This window comes from Cetorhinus maximus, chromosome 3 (genome assembly GCF_964194155.1).
Source record: "Cetorhinus maximus chromosome 3, sCetMax3.hap1.1, whole genome shotgun sequence".
Taxonomy (NCBI): domain Eukaryota; kingdom Metazoa; phylum Chordata; class Chondrichthyes; order Lamniformes; family Cetorhinidae; genus Cetorhinus; species Cetorhinus maximus.
The window spans coordinates 143,657,777-143,683,897 of NC_135881.1; the positions used below are offsets into that span (position 1 = coordinate 143,657,777).

A 26,121-nucleotide genomic window follows, 5' to 3' on the forward strand; every position below is an offset into this window, starting at 1 on the left:
CCAAACTGCTGATTATGTCCTGGAAAATTTTAGACATAAAGTTAGAACATTGGTCAGATTGTATTTCAATTGGTAGGCCATAACGAATGAAAAACTGAGTTAGCTTTTCCACTACCGGCTTAGCTGTAGTTGTCCTTAAAGGAATAGCTTCTGGAAATGAGGTTGTCATATCCATGATTTTAAGGATATACTGATGTCCTGCTTTTGTTTTGGGTAATGGCCCGACACAATCTACTAATACCCAACTGTATGGTTCTTCAAAAACTGGTATGGGTATTAAAAGTACTGAGGGTGGAGGTGAAACTCGAAGGCCTAAGTGTTTCCATTGTAATAAAGTGGGACACGTTTATCAGAATGCTGGAAGTTCCAAGGGAAGCCCTTGGGACTTACTGGAGTTCATAAGAGTGACTCCGAAAAGAGAACTCAAAAAGAAAATGCCACTGATCAAATTGTAGCTTTAACTACATGTGATTACATGCTGAGGTTTACCTACTACCTGACATGTATGACACATTTCACAAAATAGTACATCCTTATAAAGTCTTGGCCAGGTAAAATGCCTGTTTCTCTGTGCTTGGGTTTTCCATATCCCTACATCTCCTACCATAGGGATTTCATGTCCTACTCGCAATATCTCCTTACAATATTTGGGCGGTACCACTATCTGATGAACAACCGTCCATTCCTCATCCACAGATCTGTGAGGGTATCGCCACTTCATCATCAGAACTCCGTTTTTAAGGTAACAGCACTCTGGAATTCCTTCCACCTCAGCTTCAGTGTCAGCTGACTGTGCTAACTTGTTTAACTCTGGATCTGCTTTCTGAGCCTCAATTAATGAAGACCTGCCAAACACTTCCTTTGAATTATTCTCACCGTTAAAGAAAGTTTTGGCTACTCTAACATCTGCTCGTGGTATTACTTTGACCTCTGGTGATAGACTTTGTTTAGCCAATGCTCTGATCACATCACACATGATTGAAAAATACCAGGAGCTTGTTCTTGTAACTGTCCATCTCTTTAGCCTCAATCGGACTTTCCGTAATTATGGGCGAAGCTATAACCTTCACTCCTGCCAAATCATTCCCCATATCTCATTTCATAGTCCTAAACCCCTGTTCAACACCGAGTAAATCAGGTGAACTCACAATTCTGCACAAAAATAAAGTTGCTTCCTACCACTCACCACCCTGCAACCTAGCTATTATACAAGCAGATTTAGATTTCTGGAAAAATGTGCCTATATCACTCGCGGAGGACAAGCAAGAATTTTTACTGAAGAAGAGCTCAGTAAATAAAAATACACTGTCTCCTGAAATAAGAATTCAAAACAGGATAGCATTAGGTCGATGTAAGCTTTATTTACAAAAAACAGAAATTAAACAGAAAATATAAGGGCTCCCAAACAGGTTTCCATTATAAAAAATCTACATATATGGAAGTTAATCACTTCATTCGTATTTCTTTGAATACAAATAACTGCATAAGTAGTCCCAATTTCTTCAATACAAAGCTTCAAGTTTATATTTTACACACAGTTGGAAATTTTAGAGCCTACCTGAAGTACAATAAAATGGTCAATCCTATGGGCAGTACAGTTATTAGAGCTTATGTGCAAATAGTCTCTTTAAAATGCCCCATTCACAAAGTATTTAGAATGTACCAATGATATCCAAGATTATTTTACATTCCTTAATAATGTCAGCACATTGTATGTACAGGGTACTTCATTCATTTTAAAATTCTTAATAATTTCAGTAATGTTGTTTAAATATCATGCTAAACCCTTGATGAAATCTGTATTATGTTTCTCTTAGCCTTTTTAGATTTTTAGATATGAGAACTAGTTTCCTAATAGGCAAATATAGAAATTAGTATTATATAAAGTTGGATTTAAGACTATATATATTAAGTCCCATGGTCTGAAACACAATAGTTCCAATAATAAAATGAAGAGAAAAATAAACTTTTACTATAGTATGCAATTGATTTAAGTGAATAGAAAAAAGAGATGTACAAGAAAAAAAATATTCTGCAGTGCAAATTAAGGTCTTATGGTTTAGCCTTCCTGACCAAAGTCTTCTGTGAATTTCTTCAACTTCTCCAAGTCCTCATCATTAACAGTCGGTTTTATGCTTGCCAACGATTGTATCATATCAGGCTGTTAAAGAAAATGAAAGAGGGAAATGATTAAGTATAGTTAGAGACTGTTATGAATAATCCTAGCAGAATGTAAGACTATTTGCATAGATCATGTTATTGTTAAATTGCAATTTTTAGGAGACTTTCATTTTCCTCTCTTACACTCTAAACTGCTGGAATTGACCACAGCTCTTTGTGAAGCTCTTATATCTCCAACAGTTCCTTTAACAATTTAATAGGAACTGAATTTTTAAAGTACTCAGTGTACTTAATACAATTCCTTTAAAAATGAGTCAGTTCTTTATACAAATTTTGAGTAAATTTTTAAAAGTTAATCTTCTTCTAAGGGCAACTCAATATTTCTATACTGTAGATAAGTGATTTAAAAAAGCATTTTACCCATAAAGGTTATCCACATTTAACTACACTATTCTCACTACCTCTTTTATATAAGAGACGACATGCTACTCCCTTGCACCTGGCTTTCCTCTATTCTCCTAGGTTGATACTGCTGTATCAAATACTACACATGAAAATTAAGTGGAACGCCATTCTTTTATATTCTCTGTAGAGAGTATGACCAACATCAAGAAGCAAGCAGAAACGTTCTTATTGTGTGTAGATGGGGGCAGAAAGTTGCAAATGGACTATGATAGATTCAGTGAGTGGACAAAACTGGAAATTCAATGTGGGAAAGTGCAAGGTCATCCATTTGGACTAAAAATTGGAATATTTTCTAAATGCTGAGAAGCAGAAATATATAGGGGGGCCCAAGAGCAGAAATCACTCAAATCTAGTGGACTGGTTAAAAAAATTAAGAAAGGCTAATGGAGTGGTAGCCTTTATTGCCAGAGTTAGAGATTATTTATGGTTCTAAAACAAAAATTGCTGGAAAAACTCAGCAAGTCTGACAGCATCTGCGGAGAGAAAGGCAGTCATATTGACTCGAAACGTTAACTCTGTCTTTCTCTCCACAGATGCTGTCAGACCTGCTGAGTTTTTCCAGCAATTTTTGTTTTTGTTTCAGATTTCCAGCATGCTCAGTATTTTGCTTTTAAATTATTTATGGCTGTTCAGAACTCTGGCTAGACCACACTGAATTCTGCATTCAGATTTGGATTTTAAGAAGGATATGTTGGCCTTGAAAGGTTTACATTGCAGGTTCACCAGAATGACACTGGGACCAAGAGGCTCAATTACAAGAAAAGATTGCACAAACCAAGCTTGAATGCCCTTGAATACAGAAGACGGTATTTAAGATGGTTAAATAAAAAGAGTTGATAGTGTAGATAGGAAAGAAACTATTTCCCCTGGTATAAAAATCCAGAATAAGGGGCATAACATTCAGAATTAGAACTAGGTTATTCAGGAGTGATATTAGAATGCGCTTCTTCACAAAGGACAGTCAAAATCTTGAGCTCTCTCCCCCAAAAAGCTGTTGAAGCTAGGCCAATTAAAAATTTCAAAACTGAGATCAATAAGATTTTTAATAGATTAATTTTTAATCCCAGGAAAGGATACCAAGGATTATGGAACCAAGCCAGGCAGATGGAGTTAAGATATAGATTACTCATGATCTACCTGAATGGTGAAATAGGCTCAAGGGACTGACTGGCTCACTCCTGTTCCAGTGAGTATGTTAATTCATGGCTGGAAGCCACAATTTCAAAGTCTAGGAGCAACAGAATTGGCTAGTGCATTACTGTTGGCTTAAAGGACACATGCAAACAGCCTCAAAAGCCAGCACTGCACAATTGGTGAGAAGCTAGATATTACTCAAAGTGCTGAGCTATATCAAATAATGATCACATGACTGAGGACAAAAAGAGTGGCTAAATAGTTTACAAGACAAATATAGTTAAGGAAAATCATTTGCCCTATCCTAATTCTTCCATCTAGAAAGAATCTCATTTTCCTCTTTATAGTATCTCCCCGATTCTTAAATGATTCCAGGGTATTTGCCTTCACTAGCATACCTAAAAATGCATTTTACACAGTCAAGTTTTTTGTGAACATCTTCCCAACACTAGTTCTAAGGTGCAAAGAAGTCATGCCTTTATGTAGTTCTTAGTATCACAAAACATCTCAAAGCATCTTATATATGAAATAACTTTAACATGGGGTCAAATGCACAACCATTGCGTGTTAATTTTCACATTTACTTAAGGAATCAATTAGCATGCATCACAGCCTATGCATATAATCCAACGGCTAAATTATTTATTACATAAGAATATATTCGTTAAACTCTTTCAATAAGATTGTTTTAGACAGCTTCGGATGGTAGTTTGAAACATCTCATCTTCATGACATGTTATGAGGGTTGGGGGGGGGGTGGTGAAGAACTATAAACAACCAGAGATCCAAGATGTAACAGTAAGATCTGTAGAAATTAAGGCCACTTGCCATGGACACTACAGGCTCCAGAAGCTTATCCCCTGGAACATCGATCCAGGTCATCTCCAAAGCATTAGGATCACCAGGTGAACATGGCGTTAGAAGGTCATCCACAATCACGGATGGATCTGCATTTGAAGGACCTCTGACCTACAAATTTTAAAAAGGCAAACTACTTAGCAATTATGCTGCAAGTTAACAATGTGTCTAACACTACAAACTTAATTTAATTGTTTCTTCTGTACAGTAGAGTAACAGCGTAAATTCTTTAAGTTTGCGAGCCGATAACAAAAGCAAAATATTGTTTGGAGTCTGAAAGAAAGAAAGAAAATGCTGGAAACACACAGATTTGGCTGCATCTATAGAGAGAAACAGAGTTAGCATTTTAGGTCAATGACCTTTCGTCAGAACTAGCTGCTGGCCTATAGTAGTCAATTGTTAAGATGTTATGAGTTGCTGCAGCCACTATTTCACAACAGACTGCTAAACTTGGTATGTCATAAATAACAATAAGTAAATTTGATTTTAATTGGGCCAAGTCTGAACAGAAGAACTTGCCTATCCAAGCAATTCATCAAATAACGTACACATTGGTGAGTTGCTATGACTAAATTAGACAGCAGCTTCTAAACCCACAACCACTGCCATCTAGAAGGACAAAGGCAACAGATACATGGGAAAACCACCACCTAGTTCCCCTTCAAGCCGCTCACCACCCTGATTTGGAACTATATCGCCGTCCCTTCACTGTTGGTGGGTCAAAATCCTGGAACTCCCTCCCGAACAACACTGAGGGTATACCTAACATCACATGGCTGCAGCAGTTCAAGAAGGCAGCTCACCACCACCTTTTCAAGGGCAGTTAGGGATGGGCAATAAATGCTGGCCTAGCCAGCGACAACACATCCCATGAACGAACAAAAAAAAAAATCCAGAAATATGAGAACATGGACAGAAACATTCCCACAACAAACTATAACAAGGCAGATCTTTTGCAAATACAAAGTTGGTTTGAATTTGTAGTAAAAATCAAAATTTAACATTATAATTTTTTAAAAGTGAGATGCTAAATTTATGTGCTGTCTCTTAATCTGATACTTAGAATTTATGGTGGTTAATAGAAAAAATCTTTAATGGAGTTCTAAGTGATGCATTGCTCTGCTATGACAAAATGGGAGGTATATTATGCCCATAACTATTTTATTTTTCACAAAGCAAATTCCTTTTTAAATTGTCAAAATATTATGCAAAGGCTGCAATAAGTTGCAAGTCTAGAATGCACTTGCATGAGAAGAAACATCTGAGCAGTTTACAGTATGGAGGATGAAAGTCACCACTAAGCAGATGAATAGGGAAATGGAAAAGGAGCAAGGGGAAAGGACTTGGAGGCAGTAACCACCACCTAGAAGAGCTATCCAATCCAGTCCAGTCAGTGGCTTCAGAGCCGACTGGCCATGTTCTGAGAGAAATCAAAGTGTGACATCACAGGAAAACAGATAAGTGATTGGTTGGTGAATATTTTGCTCATTTATCTTCAAAACCTGTGCAATTCATTAGTAACTGAGGTTTTATTAGTCATAAAGGTTATTGGGAACAGCAGTGTTTATTAATTATGAATTAATACATAAAAACGATGGCAGAGTAGGTGACATATTGCGATTCCAAAATGTGGGGATTCCTGGACATTGGGGTGATCCAGGGCAAATATGTCTGCAATAACTGTCTGTGGCTTGAGCAGCTCCAGCTCAGAGTCACGGACCTGGAGGTTGAGCTGCAGACACTACGATGCATCGGGGGGAGGAAAATTACCTGGACACTCTGTACCAGGAGGCAGTCACAACCCTTAGGATAGGCTCTTCTGATTTTGGTCAGCAGTCAGGGACAGGAGGGTGTGATTTCGAGTATGGGCATCCAGAAGGTAGAAGCGGAAGAGCCTCAGCCTTTGCAATTGTCCAACAGCTTCAAGATTCTTACAGCTACATGGATGAAAGTTGTGGGTACAGGGTGGATAAGCAAACTGACTATGGTACAGGAATCCATTCAAACATTGGCGGGGGGGGTGCTGTGGTGGTGGGGAAGCTAAAAGGAATGTAGTGGTAGTTGGGGATAGTATAGTGCAGCCGAGAGCGGAGTCCAGACGGCTGTGTTGCCTACCCAATGTCAGGGTTCGGGATATCGGCATGGGGCTGGAGGGAAACTCCAGTGATCGTAGTCCACCGACGTACCAATGACATAGGTAGCTTGAGGAAAGAGGTTCTACTGAGGGAGTACGAGCAGCTAGGGACCAAATTAAAAAGCAGAACCTTAAAGGTAATAACCTCTGGGTTACTACCTGAGCCACAACCAAATTTTTTTTATATTCGTTCATGGGATGTGGGTGTCACTGGCTAGACCAGCATTTATTGCCCATCCCTAATTACCTTTGTTTAGGGGACATTTAAGAGTCAACCACATTGCTATGCATCTGGAGTCACATGTAGGCCAGACCAGGTAAGGACAGATTTCTTTCCCTAAAGGACATTAGTGAACCAGATGGACTTTTACAATCAGCAATGGTTTCATGGTCATCGTAAGACTTTTAATTCCAGATTTTTATTAAATTCAAATTTCACCATCTGCCATGGGATTTGAATCCGGGTCCCCAGAGCATTACCCTGGGTCTCTGGAATACTAGTCCAGTGACAATACCACTATGTCACCGCCTCCTCAAATTGGCATAGGGTAAATCAGATTAGAGCATTAAATGCATGGTTCAAAGATTGGTGTGGGAGAAATGGGTTTTGATTCATGGGGCACTGGCACCAGTACTGGGGAAAGTGGGAGCTGTACCGTTGGGACAGTCTTCACCTGAACCGTACTGTGATGAGCGTTCTGGCGAGTCCTATAACCAGGTATAGAGAAGGCTTTAAACTAAATAGTGGGGGCAAGGGATCAAGTTTGAGAAGATGTGATAAATTAAATAGAGAAAACATGGCAAAAGAGCAAGGTAGGAATAAGGGAAATGATGATCAGAGCATGGCAGAAAGGGACAGTGTACACAATTCTAAGAGTGCACCAGCAGATAAGGCTAGATGTTACAAAAAAAAAGTTAAGAGACAGAACTAAGGTTAACAGATGAATTAACAGCACAAATAGAATTAAATTTGTATGATCTGATAGCAATTACAGAAACATGGCTGCAGGATGACAAAAATTGGGACCTGAATATATGGGCACACGACACTTAAGAAGGATGGGAAGCTTGGAAAAGGTGGAGGGGTAGCTCTGTTAATTAAGGGTGACGTTGGTACAATAGAGAGGTATGACCTTAGTTCTGGAGATCAAGATGTAGAATCAGTTTGGGTAGAGATGAGAAATAGTAAAGCTAAGAAGTCACTTGTGGGAGCGTGTCATAGACCCCTAACAGAACAACACTGTAGGACGGGTATACAGGAAGAAATAATGGGGGCTTGTGAGAAAGGTATGGTGATAATCATGGTTGATTTTAATCTACATATAGATTGGAAAATTAGACTGGCAAAGGTAGCTTCGATGATGAGTTCATAGTGTGTTTTTGGGTCAGTTTCGTAGAGGAGCACGTTTCAGCACTAACCAGCGAGCAGGCTATACTAGATCTGGTAATGTGCAATGAGACATGATTAATGACCTCAGTGAGGGTGCCCCTAGGTAGCAGTGGTCATAATATGATTGAATTTCACATTCAGTTTGAGGGAGAGAGGAGTGGATCCAAGACTAGTGTTTTGAACTTAAAAAAGGGCAATTATGAAGTCATGAAGACAGAGCTGGCTAAAGTGAATTGGGAAATTAGGTTAAGGTCAGTAGAGATGCAGTGTCAGGCAGCAGAGATTTCAGAATACTCAGAAAAGATACATTCTGGTAAGAAAGGAAGGCTCTAAGAGAAGGACACACCATCCGTGGCTAACTAAAGTTAAAGATAGTAACAGATCAATCTGCAAAGATGAGTTGCAGGTCAGAAGATTGGAGAGAATATAAAGAACAGCAAAGAATGACTAAAATATAAGGAGGGAGAAATGAGGGTATGAGAGAAAGCTAGCTATAAATATAAAAACTGATAATAAGAGTTCCTACAGGTATTTAAAAGGGAAAAAGTAAAGTGAGCATCAGCCCTCTAGAGAGTGAGAATGGGAAGTTAATAATCAAAAATAAGGAAATGGTGGATGAATTGAACAGATATTCTGCAACTGTCTTCATTGTAAAGGATACAAATAACATTAGAAATTATGAAACAGGAGGTAAAAGGGAGGGAGGAGCTTAAAACAATTACAATCAGCAGGGAAAAGGTACTGAGAAAATTATCCGTACCAAAAGCTGACAAGTCCCCAGGTCCTGATAGACTGCATCCTATGGTCTTAAAAGAAGTGGCTGCTGAGATAGTAGATGCAGTGGTTTTTAATTTTACAAAATTCCATGGATTCTGGAAAGGTCCCATCAGATTGGAAAATAGCAAATGTGATTCCTCTATTCAAGAGGGAGACTGAAGCAGGAAACTACGGGCCAGTTAGCTTAACATCTGTTGTAGGGAAATTGCTGGAATTTATTATTAAGGAGGTTATAGCAGAGTACTAAGAAAATCTCAATTCAATCTAGCAGAGTGAACATGATTTTGTCAAAGGGAAATCATGTTTGACTAATTTATTGGAGCTCTTTGAGGAAGTAACAAGCAACGCGGATGGAGGGGAACCTGTGGATGTACTGTACTTGGATTTCCAAAAGGCATTTGACACATCAAAGGTAACTACACAAAATAAGAGCTCATGGTATAGTGGGTAACATATCAGCATGAGCAGAGGATTGTTTAGCTAACAGAGAGTAGAGATAAATGGGTCTTTTTTGGGTAGTAAAGGTGTGACGAGTGGATGCGACGGGGATTAGTGCTGGGGCCTCAACTATTTACAATTTATATCAATGACTTGGATGAAGGGGCCAAATATATGGTTGCTAAATTTGCTGATGACACAATGATGGATAGGAAAGTTAAGTTGTGAAGAGGACTTTAAGAGTTTGCAAAGGGACATAGATAGGTTAAGTGAGTGAGAAAAAAACTGGCAGATTGTGTAAAATTTGGGAAAATGTGAACTTGTCCATTTCGGCAGGAAGAATAGAAAAGCAGCATATTATTTCAATGGAGAGATATTGCACATGAATTCGAATTAGTATGCAGCTACAGCAAGTGATTAGGAAGGCAAATGGAATATAAATAGAAGCAAAATACTGATGTTGGAAATCTGAAATAAAAACAGAAAATGCTGGAAAAACTCAGCAGGTCAGGCAGCATCTGTGCAGAGAGAAACAAAGTTAATGTTTTGAATCCGTATGACTCTTCTTCAGATAATGGAATATAAAAGTAGGGATGTTTTGCTGCAGTTGTACAGGGCATAGGTGAGACCGCATTTAGAGTACTCTAGTTTTTGTCTCCTTATTTAAGAAAGGATATAAGTGTGTAGAAGCAGTTCCAAGGTGGTTTACTCGACTGATACCTGGGACGTGGGAAGTTATCTTACAAGGAAAGGTTGCCTTTTGGCAAACCAACATATCTTTATGCAGAAAGGAAAATCATAAGAGGAGATGCAATCCTTTTGTTGTAGGTAAGAATTAAACCATTTGAAAGGTGTGGTACAGAGTGAACAGTGGGTTGAAGGCAAGGTAGATCCTTAAAGAATTAGGATGTGAAGAACAAAAGGGGAGCACAACTCATTTTGAGTGCTATTCTCCAAATTCTAATAGCTGATACATAGAAGTCAGAGTTAACATCCGTGAAAAATGAGCCATGGCAGACATGAACCAAATAGCTGAGGAGAAAGGGTGAAATATAATTTCAACTTTGGTTAATGAATTTCTTTACATTTATCTATATGGTTAATAGGATGGATACATCTTTCCTGAAAATTACTGACTTTATTTTTATGGTACCTTACCCTCTTGAAATGAGTAGCTGACTGAACCTTTCTGACTGGCTGCATCAAAGCATCTCGTACTATGACACTGACGTCAGCCCCAGAATATCCTTCTGTTTTCTTCGCCAATATCCGATAATCTTCATCAGTCAGACTATTCTGCGTTGTCCCAAGGTGCAATCTAAACATTATAGCACGAGCACCCTGTTCAGGTAATGGAATGTAGATACGTTTCTCAAATCTGGAAAACAACAGTTTAAGTGTAAGAAATTTTGTAATGCCAAAGACACCAGTGATAATGAGGTGCATTAATTTGATTTGATCGATGATAATGGTGATCATTGGGTATACAAAGTTTTGAGACTATTTGCATTCACAGCATTAAATCCATATTTTAGCACTGCTTTGCTAAGTTACGGGTTGGGATGGGGGCTGAATTAGCACTGATAAGTAGACTGACCAAATTCAATGCATATGATCATTTGCACTTGTTTTGGGGATACTGTACCAATAGAACATTATTCTCCCATCAAAACATCAATTCAAATTGGCTTCAGTAATTGGATTCCATGATATTATATTATCAATTAGGTGCCAAGATAAATCCAAAAGCCAGCTATATCTTCAAAATAATTTAAGATCTCTGCAAGGAGAATCTCATTCATAATTACACAAATAGATCTTTATGGTGTCCGCTTCCTTTTTTCAATCAAACTTACCACAATTTGCATTTTGATTTTATAGTAAAAATGCATCATCCAAATAGAAAATCATGATAAAACATATAATGAACAATTTCTTATTTTCCCCAGTGACAGCAGTGGCCATTTGAAAGTAAATACAAGATGTTAGATGCATGCATTTAGGATTTCCCATATATAGTGCCAGTTGTTTCTCTCTATGAAATGACAAGAGGTTATACATAGTATTTTATATCCAACAGTTAAAGCTCTTTGGACAATTATATTATTCAATGGCAGCACGAAGCAATCTTTGAATGTTCTGCTTTGTTAAGAGTGATAATTGTTTAGTGAAAGGTTGCCCTGTAATTCTTGAGTGCAGCATTTCACAAGGGGCTGCTTTCAGTTTTCTTGACAGCAGGTTTATCAACCATAAAAAACGGCATCATTGTGCATGCACGCATGCTAATAGGGAGTCATAATTTGTTTACCAGTACGGATAATCTTCTGACAGATGTTATTTTCATTTAAAAGGCATCAGTAACAAAAAAAAGTTGCATAAACATTTTACCTTCTTCTTATGGCAGAATCCAGAACCCATGGGATATTTGTTGCTCCAAGTACCAAGATTCCTTCATTATCTACTCCAACACCTGTTAAAAGTTAATCAGTAGTGTTAGTGTGTAATGTGCATTATGTACAAAACAGGACATAGTAGGAATTTGAACAGTGACAAGTTGAATTTCATCTTGGAAACTCATCATGTTGAAAATTCCATAAAGTGAAATTTTGATTAAGTAAACTAAGGTTGTTATACTTTAGTGTCAAGTTAGACATGTGCTAGTTAATGTTCAGGTTCAAGATTCAGCAATGAGTCAGATCATTCATTAAAAAGATTGCAGTTCAATGGAAAGCAGATCCTCATCAGTACAAGTTAAGGTTAAAAATTTTCAGTAGAACAGGTCAGTTTCTATCAGCACAAGTCACAACAGGTGATCATTTCAAGCATTCTATTAATTTTGATATAAATTATATCGTGGACCAGGAGTACTGCTGGAAAGAAACATTTTTCTCAGAAACTATAACTGAAAATGCCACAGTAGTGAAGTTGGATGAAGCATCTTTCTAGCCTTCGATGCTTATGTACAAATTTAACAGTTTTCTTGGGAGAGAAGTGTTGGTTTAAAAGATCGATGTTGGGTGTTCTTGGTGATTACAGCTTTCAAATAGCTTTCATCCGCTGATATATTAATTTTGCTTAGTCTATAAACTATCTAGTTAGATAGAATATTTCCCATTAAGTCTTATTAATAAATAAAAACACCATAAAACTGACAAGTCTTTCATTTTCTGCAATTTAACACCAAGTCAAATGTAAAATGCAATGTCTTACAGTTATTTAAATATTTCACAGAACAACCTGGGACTATAGGCTGCACCCAACAAGAACCTGTAGTCCTTGATACACCCACATGGCAAAAGGTTGCACACACTAATAATGAAGTCACAAAATTGAACTTGCTATCAGCTTTTCTTCCAAATGCCATTTAGAACCTAAAATTAGACTGCAGCTTTGAGCTTATCTTTTAATTTTGTGGTTTGTTAATAAAATAAGAACATTTTAAATTGATATATTGATTTCTTCACTGAACCGTTGTGCTACTTTAACGTGTCTGGCAGGTATGTACAAAAATGTCCTAGGTGAATTTACTAGGTTAAAGGTACTATATAGACAAAATCTGTTGTTGTAATGTCTAAATGGCAAGAGTCAATTAGGCCTAACTGTCCTATCTCATTGTTTGGGTGCTAGGTGCAGACTGGTTGCCATGTTTAGCATGCCATAACAGTGACAATTCAAAAGTAATTTATTGACTGATGTGTTTTTGGACTTCCTGAGGAAGTGAAAGGGGCTCTATAAATGCAAGTTATTTCTTTTCTTCAGTTTTCATTTAAATACCAAAAGCAATTGATCATATAGATGTAGGCTTCAACTGCGAATTTGGAAATTGAGTCTCATGTAGCACTTAATTAGGATTTTCTTTTCTCTCTCTGATGCAGTAGCTATGTGGAACAGATTCCCAGCAAAATCTGTTAATGCTGTGTTGATCAATAGTTTTCAAAATAGAACTACATTTTTTTTATTCATTCATGGGATGCGAACATCGCTGGCTAGGCCAGTATTTATTGCCCTTGAGAAAGTGGTGAGCTGCCTTCTTGAACCACTGCAGTCCATGTAGTGGAGGTACACTCACAGTACTGTTAGGGAGGAACTTCCAGGATTTTGACCCAGCTACAATGAAGGAACAGCGATATATTTCCAATGGTGAGTGGTTTGTAGGAGAACTTTCAGGTGGTGGTGTTTCCATGTTTCTTCCGGCCTTGTCATTTCAGATGGTAGTGGTTGTGGGTTTAGAAGGTACTGCCTAAGGAGCCTTAGTGAGTTTCCACAGTGCATCTTGTAGATGGTATATACTGCTGCCGTTGTTCGTCAGTGGTGGAGGGAGTGAATGTTTGTGGATGTGGTGCCAATCAGGAAGGCTGCTTTGTCCTGGATGGTGTCAAGCTTAAGTGTTGTTGGTGCTGCACTCATCCAAGCAAGTGGAGAATATTCCATCACACTCCTGACTTGTGCCTTGTAGATGGTGGATAAGCTTTGGGGAGTCAGGTGGTGAGTTACTCGCCACAGGATTCCTATCCTCTGACCTGCTCATGTAGTCACAGTATTTATATGGCTAGACCAGTTCAGTTTCCCATCAATGGTAATCCCCCAGGATATTGATAGTGGGGGATTCAGCAATGGTAATGCCATTGATTGTCAAGGGGCAATGGTTAGATTCTCTCTTGTTGGAGATGGTCATTGCCTCGTACTTGTGCGGCACGAATGTTACTTGCCACTTGTCAGCCCAAGCCTAGTTACTGTCCAAGTCTTGCAGCATTTGGACATGGACTGATTCAGTACCTGAGGACTCGCAAATGGTGCCGAACATTGTGCAACCATCAGCGAACATCCCTACTTCTGACATTATGATGGAAGGAAGGTCATTGATGAAGCAGCTGGAGATGGTTGGGCCTAGGACACTGCACTGGGGAACTCCTGCAGTGATGTCCTAGAACTGAGATGAATGACCTCCAACAACCATCTTCATTTATGCTAGGTATGACTCCAACCACCAGAGAGTTTTCCCAGATTCCCATTGACTCCAGTTTTCCTAGCGCTCCTTGATGCCACACTCAGTCATTGATGTCAAGGGCAGTCACTCTCACCTCACCACGGGAGTTCAGCTCTTTTGTCCATGTTTGAACCAAGGCTGTAATGAGGTCAGAAGCTGAGTGGCCCTGGCAGAACCCAAACTGAGCATCACTGAGCAGACTATTGCTAAGCAAGTGCTGCTTGATAGCACTGTTGATGATCCCTTTCATCACTTTACTGGTGATGGAGAGTAGACTGATGGGGCGGTAATTGGCCGTTTTGGACTTGTCCTGCTTTTTTGCGTACAGGACATACCTGGGCAATTTCTCACATAGCTGGGTAGATGACAGTGTGTATCTGTACTGGAACAGCTTGGCTAGACGTGCAGCAAGTTCTGGAGCACAAGTCTTCAGTACTATTGCTGAAATGTTGTCAGGGCCCATAGCCTTTGCAGTATCCAGTTATCACGTGGAGTGAATCGAATTAGCTGAAGACTGACATCTCCGATGCTGGGGAATTCAGGCTGATTCATCAACTGAGGGGGGCAGTATGTGGTAATCGGCAGGCGGTTTCTTTGCCCATTGACTGATGCCATGACACTCTAAGGGGTCCGGAGTCGATGTTGAGGACTCCCAGGGCAACTCCCCCAACTCGACTGTATACCACTATGGCATACCCAGGAACGGTGATGGTGGTGTGAGGTATGTTTCTGTGAGTATGACTATGTCAAGTTGTTGCTTGACTAGTCTGCAAGGCAGCTCTCCCAATTTTGGACAGGGCATTTCCGGTGCCTAGGTTGATACCGGGTGCTCCGTAGGTTCCATTCCTTTTAGACTTTTTAGCCATTAGGCCATTTCAGAGGCCAGTTAAGAGTCAACCACATTGCTGTGTTGTCCTTCCCTAAATGGATTTTTAGTTCCAGATTCTTATTTAATTCAAATTTCACTATCTGCCATGGTGGGATTCGAACCTGGGTCTCTGGATTACTAGTCCATCGACAATACCAGTATGCCACCACCTCCCCATAATATCTGGAACAAGTTTGAAGTTTGTAAAATAAAATAAAGAGAGGACCATAGCTCTGTGCTGCACAAGTTTTGCTGGCGCCACAGAAACATCACATCATGAGAAACCACCAAAGAACAAGGATGGAACATTTGGTTGACATTCTGGGGACTCTATTTGCTTTTGGGGCACGCATATAGAGAGAACTTCAGAAACCTCTGTTTAGAAGGTTAATTGATTGGATAAAGTTCACAATACTGTAAAGGAATGGTGGCCTAAATGAACTTTTCTGATTCCACATAGAACTTTAAACTCAAACTATAAACAAGACTAACCCCATCAAAGGTGCTTACCCTGCATCTGGACCAAGAATTCAGTTTTAATACGCCTTGCAGCTTCACTTTCATTTTCACTCCTCGAACCACAGAGAGAATCAACCTCATCTATAAAGATAATTGAAGGCTTGTGCTCTCGGGCAAGTTGAAATAAATTCTTTACCAACCTGAATAAGGCAGAAATACAATGTATAGCAATGTAAACATTCCTGCAGTGTAACCAACAAATACCCGAGATATACCTCACAAATGAAAGGTCTTACTTATAGTATGCAACCCTAGTTCACAAATCTTACTTCCCGTTTTCAGGATTTTTAATGGCATTTCTGGGTTAAGGTTTACCAAAATCAACCCTCCCTGTTCAATTTTTCCATGTCAATTGCCACAATCTTGTTGCAGGTTCTGGCCACTGGTTGCTTTGTGGAGTGAGGTTCTGAAATCTTTCATCCAATTGCATCACAATCTTGTACATATGTGTGCATGTATAGGATTGTTACAAAGACATTGGGAATTTGGTTCAAAGTGGGAATTCAGTACATAGGGGGAAAGAGGTGCTTTATGTAAGGTTAACTGCAAGAAGTAAAATGTGCTGAGTGGGGTGTTCAGTGAAGGGCGGGGAGGAGGTGCTTTTTGTTCTACTCTTTTTCAGCCTCTGGTATTTGATTTCCGCTTTGGTGCAGCGGAAGCAAATTAACCATTAACTGGTATTATTAGTTTCATCAGTATTCTAAGTACTGTATTGTTTTATCAGTATTGTAAAGTTTACTGGCAATGCCAAAATCTATTGGGAAGTGCAAGCTTTATTAATTATAATTAATTAATTAGCAATTAATTCATCAACACATATTGGAGATGGCAGGGCAAGTGATGTGCTGCAATAGCAGAATGTGGGAGCTTCTGGCTACCGGTGTGATCCAGGACAAACACATCTGCAGTTAATTGTTTGCGGCTGGAGGAATTTCGGCTCCGAGTTATTGAGCTGGAGGCCGAGCTGCAGACACTGCAGCATATAAGGGCGGGGGAAAGTTACCTGGGCGCTTTATTCCAGGAGGTAGTCACACCACTTAGGATGGAGTCTTCTGATTTGGTCAGTGGTCAAGGACAGGAGGGTGTGACTGCAAGTGAGGCAGGTAAGGGAGCCTAGAGGGCAGGAGCCTCGGCCCTTGCAATTGTTCAACAGGTTTTTTCAGCTTGCTTAGATGAGCTAACTGGCCATGGCACCGTGGTACAGGAAGCCATTCAAGCGAGGGGAGTTACAAGGAATGTAGTGGTAGTATGGGACAGTACACTCAGAGGGATTGACATAATCTCAGCAGCAAAGAGCGTGAGTCCTGATGGCTTTGCTGCCTGCCCAGTGCCAGGGTTCGGGACATCTGCTCGGGGCTGGAGAGGAACTTGCAGTGGGAGGGGGGAGGACCCAGTTGTTGGGGTCCATGGTGGTACCAATGACATAGGCAAGACAAAGAAGGAGGTTCTGCATAGTCAGTATAAGGAGCTTGGCATCAAATTAAGAAATAGAACTTTGAAAGTCATAATCTCTGGATTATTACCTGGGCCATGTGCAAACTGGCATGGGACAAATCTGATTAGGGAGATGAATGCATGGCTCAAAGCCTGGTGTGGGAGAAGTGGGTTCCGGTTTGTAGGGCACTAGCACCAGTATTGGGGAAAGTGTGATCTGTACCGTTGGACGGTCTACACCTGAACAGTGCTGGGACCAGTGTTCTTGCGAGCCACACAACGAGGGAACTAGAGAGGTTTTAAAACTAAGTAGTGGGGGCAAAGGTACAAATTTGGGAAGATGTGCTAAATCAAAGAGTAGAGACAAGGCAAAACAGAAAGGTACTATTACAGGAAAGGAAAGGATAAAGAGACAAATCTAACAGTAAATCAACAGATGAGACTAGAGGTTATAAAAAGGATAAAACTAAAGGCTCTGTATCTGAATGCACGAAGCCATTCGAAACAAAACAGATGAACTGAGAGCGCACATAGAAATAAATAATTATGATTTGTTAGCCATTAATGAGACATGGCTGCAGGAAGACATGGATTGGGACCTGAATATTAAAGAGTATAGGACATTTAGAAAGGACAGGAAGCAAGGGAAAGGTGTAGGGGTGGCCCTATTAGTTGATGGTGGTATTAGCACAATAGAGAGGGATGACCTAAGTTCAGGAAACCAGGATATGGAAAAGGTTGGGTAGAGATGAGAAATGGTAAAGGCAAGAAGTCACTTGTGGGAGCCACGTACAGGCCTCCGAATAGTAACCACATGGTAGATGGAGCATAGAGGAAGAAATAAAGGGAGCTTGTCAGAAAGGCATAGCAATAATCATGGGAGATTTTAATCTACATATAGACTGGAAAAGTCAGATGGGTAAAGGTAGCCTAGATGAGGAGTTCATAGAATGTTTCCGGGGTAGTTTCTTAGAACAGCAGGCTGTGTAGCCACCCAGAGAGCAGGCTATGCTAGACCTGGAATTGTGCAACAAGATGGGTTTATGAGCTCATAGTGAAGGCGCACCTAGGTAGCAGCAACCATAATATGCTTGAACTTTACATTCAGTTTGAGGGAGAGGGGAGTGTGTCCGAGACTATGTTTTTAAACTTAACTAATGGCAATTATGAGTGTAAGAAAGCAGAGCTGGCTAAAGTGAATTGGCAAATTAGGTTAAGGGGTGGGTCAATAGAGATGCAGTGGCAAACATTTAAGGGGATATTTCAGAATACACAGAATAGATACATTTCAACGTGTAAGAAAAGGCCCAAGGGACAGACACACCATCCGTGGTTAACTAGAAAGGTTAAAGATAGTATCAAACTTAAAGAAAAAGTATATAATTGTGCAAAGATCGCTGGAAGGCCAGAGAGTGGACAGAATATAAGGGACAGCAAAAGATGACTAAAAAATTAATAAGGAGGGAAAAATTAGAGTACGAGAGAAAGCTGGCCAGAAATATAAAAACAGATAGTAAGAGTTTCTAGAAATATTTTAAAAAGAAATGAGTTAACAAAGTGAGCATTGGTCTTATAGAAAGTGAGACTGGAGAATTGATAATGGAAAACAAGGAAATGGCAGATGAATTGAACAGGTATTTTGCATCAGCGTTCACTATAGATGATACAAGTAACATCCCAGAAGCAGCGAAAAAAATCAGGAAATGGGAGGGTGGAACTCAGGAAAATTACAATCACCAGAGAAGTGGTACTAAGTAAATTGTTGGAGCTGCGGGCTGACAAGTGCCCGGGTCCCGATGGACTTCATTCTAGGTTCTTAAAAGAAGTGGTTAGTGAGATAGTTGATGCATTGGAATTAATTTTCCGAAACTCCCTAGATTAGGGAAAGTTTCATCAGATTGGAAGATAGCAAATGTAACTCCATTATTCAAAAAAGGAAGGAGACAGAAAGTGGGAAACAGCAGGCCAGTTAGCTTAACATCTGTCATAGGGAAAATGTTAGAAGCTATTATTAAAGAAGCAAGAGCACTAGCACTTGGGTAAGTTCAAGGTAATCAGGCAGAGTCAACATGGACAGCCATTCACTGACTCATTCCTCAGGGTCAAGCTGCCTGGTTCAAATCTCAAACAATGCTTGGCAGTTAACTGTCAGTCACCATCAGATGCATTCTCCATGGCAACGCCACTTGCCAACCAATCAGCACTCTCTTCACATATAGTACAAACTGTTTTCCTCCTTATATTGATGTTCTTGTGAGTGTCCTGACGAGTGCAAGACGAAAAGCTTAGACATGTCTCTTTTTTCAGCAATGACATTAACCAACTTGCTATGTTAATTTCACTTTGAATTGGTTAACACTTCCTCTTCTGACCTGGATTGATTTAGACAGAAATATGATGTGCAATATCTTGCAAAAAAAGCTCTTAAACAGAAGAGGCAGGAACACACAAAATTGTCCATTATCAATATTCAAGTAGGCAATGTCAAAGATATTAATTCAAAGATCCATATACAAGATGATAGAAACTTACTTTTCACTTTCTCCAAGCCATTTAGAGACCAAGTCAGAAGAGGAGATTGAAAAAAATGTAGAATTGTTTGCTTCTTTTGCCACGGCTTTTGCCAGATAGGATTTGCCAGTTCCAGGAGGACCAAACAGAAGGATTCCTCTCCATGGAGTTCGTTTACCTGGAGAGATAAATCTCTGCTACAAAATTCTGCTACAAAAAAATCTTTACAATCATAATTAAGTGAAATTATATGGAAGCTACATCAAGTAATACTCAAAGAACTGGAAACCCAAATTCACATCACATCAGCTGGTGAAATTATAGATTATAGTGTTGCGAATACCTAGTTTATGCTTCATGTGTTTTAGTATATAACTTGTGGTTTTAGGAATTAACGTTTAACTGTAGAGAGGTGGGGGGGGGGGGAAACCTAATTTAAAACTGATAAACATCTGATGTGAATGCAACATAAACTAGCTGGGAGGTTATAACAGTTAAAAGGTCTAAATAGAAGAGCTATAAAACATTAGGTGGAGAAACAACTCATGTATGACTTAACTGAAAACAGAAACTGACAATGGGCACAGAAAAGGGAAAACACAGAGAGGAAACTAACCCAGTTCTCAGAAAACAAAAACAAAACTTAGATTTGGAAACCCAAATTGCAGGGCAGACCGAAACTTCGTGAGGCTATTATAAAGGGACAGAGAGCCATCCAATTAATAGTTGTGGCTTGGAATTGGTGTGTGCAGTTTGCAGCTCATTGAGAGAAGACAGCTAAGACAGATCTACACTGTAAGCAGAGTTTTAAAAAAAACTAACTTCACCATTCACCGTGTGGAATGTGGGTGAGACTTGATCTCAGTTTGAATTTTGTGAGGGAACAAAAACTGGAAGGTTGCCTCATTTGAAATTAGTAGAAGAATCTACAGGTGATCCCGACAGAGTCTTGCGAAAGAAAGCAACCAGCAGATTAGCTTGGAAAAGTAAGCAGAGGGGACTGAGGCATCCACAATCAAGAGATGTTAAATGAAAGTTTTACCTCTGAGAATAGTTGGAGCTGAGAAGAATTAAATAACTTCCAGAGTACTTTGGAATACTTATGTTTGTTCCCTACAGAAGTAAATAACTTTTAATTATGGGGGAAGGAAGGAATAAACCTAAGGGCCTAGCATGTGTAGGTATAAGCAATAGTGTTAACATAACTGTATGTATCTGCTTTAATTTGTTCTACATGCAATAAAGTTTGTGTTTTGTTTAAAAAAAGTGACATCTTGGGGCGTAGTTCTATTGATTAAAACAAGGTGTTCAGATTTCTCTTTAAATGTTGACTGTCCCTAATCGGATCATAACAATAGTCATACTGGAAAAAAGAAAAATATTTTAAGTTACAATTTAAGAAGCATTTTGAAAAGGTTCAACTTAGTCCATGAATGACTGAGATAGTTGGTATATAGCTTTTCTAGAAACTATTTACTTACACTTTATACAAGACTTCATAGTAAGTAAATGGTTTCTAAGACACAGACTGTTCTGCGTCCTGCTGTCTTGGAGACTCTTGGTCCCCTGATCCTGATATCATGCCTACATCTTCATCAACATAACCATTAACCCATTACTCTACAAGAAGAATGAAAAATAAGACAATGTAGTCTTCACCTGTATTGTTTAGATGTGTTTTTTAAATGTATTTCTATAATGTTCAACAATTTTCTCAACAATGTGTTAGCCTGCAACATTGAGATAATTTTGAAATGTTGATGATCTGTCTAGAGACTGTTATAAAAGCAAAATACTATGGATACTGGAAATCTGAAACAAAAACAGAAAACACTGGAAAAACTCAGCAGGTCTAACAGCATCTGGAGAGAGAAAAACAGAGTTAATGTTTTGAGTCCGTTTGACTCTTCTTCAGAATCATATGGACTCGACACATTAACTGTTTTTCCCTCCATTTTCCAGCATTTTCTGTTTTTGTTAGAGACTGTTATGGTTCATCTATCATTGGCATGCCATCAATGATGGCTTACATATGCAAGTCAGTGTAGTTTTCAAACAATGGTTACCTCCTGGGTCCATTTGCCAAATGGCATTGGTCATTGTCAAGCATCTCAAGTTACCAATAAAAAAAGTGTCATTTTTGGTTAAACAAACAAATGAGAGATATGTTGTTAATCCACAGTGCTAGGAATATGTTAGACGAGAGTTCTTGGCAGGCTGAACCCCAATACAATCTTCTTTTTCTTTTAAAGACCTTAGGATTTGGGTTTTTGTTTTTTCCAGTCAGGGTGGAGGGGCACACACTTCTACCTTCAATCTCTCCTGATCCAGATTACATACTGGAATGTTCTGAAAACTATATTTGCACAGAATATAAAGATATAAAAATATCAGATGAACTGCAGACAGGCTGAGGTCTTGAAGTAAATTGTAATAAAATATAAAAAATGAGATTATAATCATGTTACTGTGAAATATTATATTAACTTTTTAAATGTTATTTAGTGGACTTCAGAAATTAGAGAAAATTATAAAAAAAAGTATAAAAGGTGTCAGTTGATGGCTTCTCAATGTTGTGGGTTCAAATCCTACTCCAGAGACTTGAGCACAAATATCTAGGCTCTGAACTGAAGGAGGCTACATTGTCAGAGTTGCCATCTTTGAGATGTCAAACCAAGCCTCTGCTTTCTGAGATGCACATAAAAGATTCCATAGTGCTATATTAAATAAATTTAATTCACTGCCACTTCTCTTTCAGGAATGACCACCTTGAAGCTCTGCTCGTCTCGCTGATAGAATTCCTATTTGTCTCTTTTACCTTTTCCACCAGGTCTGATGAAAGGTCATTGGCCTAAATTCAAACTCTTGTTTCCCCCTCTGCAAATACTGCCCAGTCTGAATATTTTATCCCCAGTGCCTGGCCAATATTTATTCCTCAATTAACATCACAAAAACAGATTATCTGGTAATTATCACATTGCTATTTGTAGGAGCTAGCTGTGCACAAATTGGCTGCTGCACTCTTGCATCACAACAGTGACTATACTTCAGGAAATACTTCATGATTATAAAGTGCTTTGGGATGTTCTGAGGGTGGGAAAGGCACTATATAATTACAAATCCCTTTTTCCAAGAATCAGAGAAACAATAATACAGAACCATCTAATAGAAGATAGGTTATGGTGACAGGCTAGTGATGTTGCTTAACACCAATATTCCTATTAAAGTATTTCTCAGGGCAAAGTAATAGTCACTGATAAATGCAACAGGCAAGGGTTGATATTTTAACAACCTATAGTGCCTTTAATGCAATTAAATGTCACAAGGCACCTCACAGGAGCATTACGAAGCAAAATTTAACACAGCCACATAAGGAGATACTAGGACAGATGACCATTAGCTTAGTCAGGCATAGGCTTTAAGCGGCATCTTAAAGGAGGAAGTATAGGAAGAGAGGTGGAGGCGTTTATGAAGGGAATTCTATTGCTTAAGGCCTTGGCAGCTGAGGCACAGACACCAATGGTACAGTGATTAAAACTGGGGATGCTGAAGAGGCCAGGATCGGAGGGGTCCATGTAAATCGGAATGTTAAGCGGATGGAGGAGATTACAGAAGTAGGGATGGATAAGGTTGTGGAGGGATTTGAAAACGAGGATGAGAATTTTACATTGAGGCGCTGCTTAACCAGGAGCCAACATAGGCCAACAAGCACAGGGATGATGGGTGAACGGGACTTGGTGCGGGTTAGGACATGGGCAGAGTCTTGGATGTCCTCAAGTTTTGAGGGTAGAATGTAGGAGGTTGGCCAAGAGTGCACTGAAATAGTCAAGGTAGTAAAGGCACGGTTGAGTGTTTCAGCATCAAATTAGCTGAGGTAGGAGAGGAGGTTATGGAGGTGAGAGGAGGTGCTTGTCTCAGGATCAAATATGGCACCAAGGTTGCGAACAGTCTGGTTCAGATTCAGACAGTTACCAGGGAGAAGGATGGAGTCGCTTGTTAGGGAACAGAGTTTGTAGCAAGAACACATGACTACAATGGAAATGCCATTAGGAATGCTCAAAAAGCACATTTCAATGGAGTGCATGTCCTATGCAAGATTTTTAATAAGAGACAAAGAGATAGTCCTGTGAAATGTTACCAACCTGTAAAGAGATGAGGAAACTTGATGGGCAAAATCACAGCCTCTTTAAGAGCTTCTTTGGCACCTTCTAAGCCTGCAACGTCACTCCAACCCACATCTGGCTTCTCCATAACAATGGCACCTACACAGTAAAAAAAAAAATTATAAAAGATACAAGAAACATCAGTTGCATTGGGATAATCCTCTTAAAAAATTAAAACAGTTCAACTAATGATTTTCCTCCTTTAAATGTTAATGTCCACAGTAAAACAGATAAACAGTGCGCTTCTGTACCATCAGCAGCTCTGGATTCTGAGAATTTATGTTTCCCACTCTATATGGGAGCTGCTACGGAATTGCTCTGCATATTTAATGAGTTAAATTAAACAGAGGAACGGAAACAAAAAAACTTGCACTTATATATTGCCTTTAAGGTAGTAAAGTGTCCCAAAGTGCTCCACAGAAGTATGAGGAGAATGAACAATCCAAAGAAAATTAGAGGTGAATTAGCTTGGCTAAAGAGATGGATTTTAAAGGCGGTGTAAAAAGAGGGAAGAAGAGAGGCTTAAGAAAGAATTTAAGACTGAAATTTACATGGCTGCCAATGGTGGGGCAAAGGATGGAGTGGAGTCAAGAGGCTAGAGTGAAAGGAGTGGAGGGGTGGCAGGGAGCATAAGATATATAGGGCTACAGGAAGTGACAGAAATAGGGAAGTACGAGGCCTGGTTGGGATTTAAAGACCAGGACATTAATTTAAAATTTGAGGCTTTGCAGTTCTGAACACCAATTTAAATCAAGGAGGATGGGGCCAAAGGGAGAGTGGGACTTTGTGAAGGATGGGGGCAAGGAGGAGAGTTTTGGACAAGTTTGGGTTAGCAGAGTGGATTCCCCAGGTCATTTAAGAGAGCAGTGATCAAGACTGCAAGTGGCTAAGGCACAGATGAAAATTTCAATGGCAGAAAGGCTAAAAAGTAACAATGAGCTAAAACTGATCCAGACTTTAATTCTCCACTTGGTTAATTTATGTGAAGCTCCTTTCACAAACAATTTTATCCATGTATGACTGTTGTATCATTATATATCACAACATCCTGCAAGTTCATGGCTAAGAATGTCAAAGCCAGAATATCTGACAAGCAAAAAGCAATTTTTAAAAAAAAATTTACAGCACTTTTAAACTATAAATATAAAGAATCAAAACAAAACTTGCTAGTATGTGCAATAAGAAAAATAGTTCCTGTTTTTGTTTACTGTGATAGGTTTGAGTGAGCAGAGCAGATAAAGTGAAGTTTAAAAGGGTAAATAATCAAATCAACTGTGATCTGCTCATTTACTAAAGTTTTGAATTACCACCCAACATTCCAAGTGCTTTCCAAATTCTAAATATCTATTATGTATTAAATTCAACACAGTTCATTGAACACTCATTGTCACTGTGCATAACATACAAGTGCAGTATGTTATGCCCGTGATAGGATAACACCCTTTAAAATTGAAGTGAACTATGCGATGCACAATAGTCCCTTTATTGTGAGGGCGCATCACCCTGTAGTTGCACAATCTAGCCAGTGGGGTTCCGCAAATCTCAAAATGTTTTCTGAAAATTCCCATCTGCCCATTTTTTCCTCAGTAATTGAAATTCCTGTCAGAAGTAAGTGTTTAAACACAACACAAAAATCATATATTTTACAATAATGTGATCAAATTTAACTAGGGAATTATCCTTTGCGTTTTTAACTGGTTTCTTTGATTTAAGAACTCAACCTGTCACAAATGGTTTTGATATTTTTGCTCAATACTCTGACTAAAATTTGGAATATGCAAGTTAAGCATGTGCTGCGTGGCTCAAGTCAGACTGTGTACAAGCCTTTAGGCACATGACAAGACCTATAATGGAAGATCAGTCTGTCCCACCCATACAACTCAGAACAAAACCAGGAAGTCTGCAGGTTCTAACCTTGGCTTGCACTGAGTTAGTTGATCTCATTTAGCCAATGGAAAGGCAGTTCAATTACCCTCCCCAAGACTGGACTTGGAATAGTGGGAAAGGCATTAATGATGATGAAATAAAAGCAACCATGGCTCCCATCCTTGATTGGTATCCAAGAAAACCTGCATAGCCATCAGATGAAATGCACAGTGGACATTATTCTACATAGACTCAGACGTTTACATCACAGGAGGAGGCTGTAATTAGATTATAGGCTACTCGGCCCATCGTGTCCGCGCCGGTCACAAAGATCTGACTACACTATTCCCATTTTCCAGTGCATGGCCCCTAGCCCTGGAGGCTATGGCAAAGCAAGTGAATATCTAAACACTTCTTAAATGTTACGAGAGTTTCTGACTCAACCACCCTTTCAGG

The 26,121-nt window shown here is 39.3% G+C and overlaps 1 protein-coding gene across 1 annotated transcript in view; it reads right to left on the reverse strand.

Moving 5' to 3' along the window:
* Positions 1 to 1,341: 1,341 nt before the first annotated feature.
* The window catches only part of LOC144678948 (vacuolar protein sorting-associated protein 4B-like), a 46,556-nt gene continuing 21,776 nt past the window's right edge, over positions 1,342 to 26,121 (reverse strand). The window contains exons 5-11 of the mRNA XM_078539070.1: positions 23,779 to 23,898; positions 19,658 to 19,814; positions 15,683 to 15,831; positions 11,706 to 11,787; positions 10,476 to 10,695; positions 4,549 to 4,689; positions 1,342 to 2,161 (exon numbers count right to left, since the gene is read on the reverse strand). Coding sequence (XP_078395196.1) covers positions 2,060 to 2,161; positions 4,549 to 4,689; positions 10,476 to 10,695; positions 11,706 to 11,787; positions 15,683 to 15,831; positions 19,658 to 19,814; positions 23,779 to 23,898 — 971 coding nt within the window. The 3' untranslated portion in view covers positions 1,342 to 2,059. The remainder of the gene's footprint in view (positions 2,162 to 4,548; positions 4,690 to 10,475; positions 10,696 to 11,705; positions 11,788 to 15,682; positions 15,832 to 19,657; positions 19,815 to 23,778; positions 23,899 to 26,121) is intronic.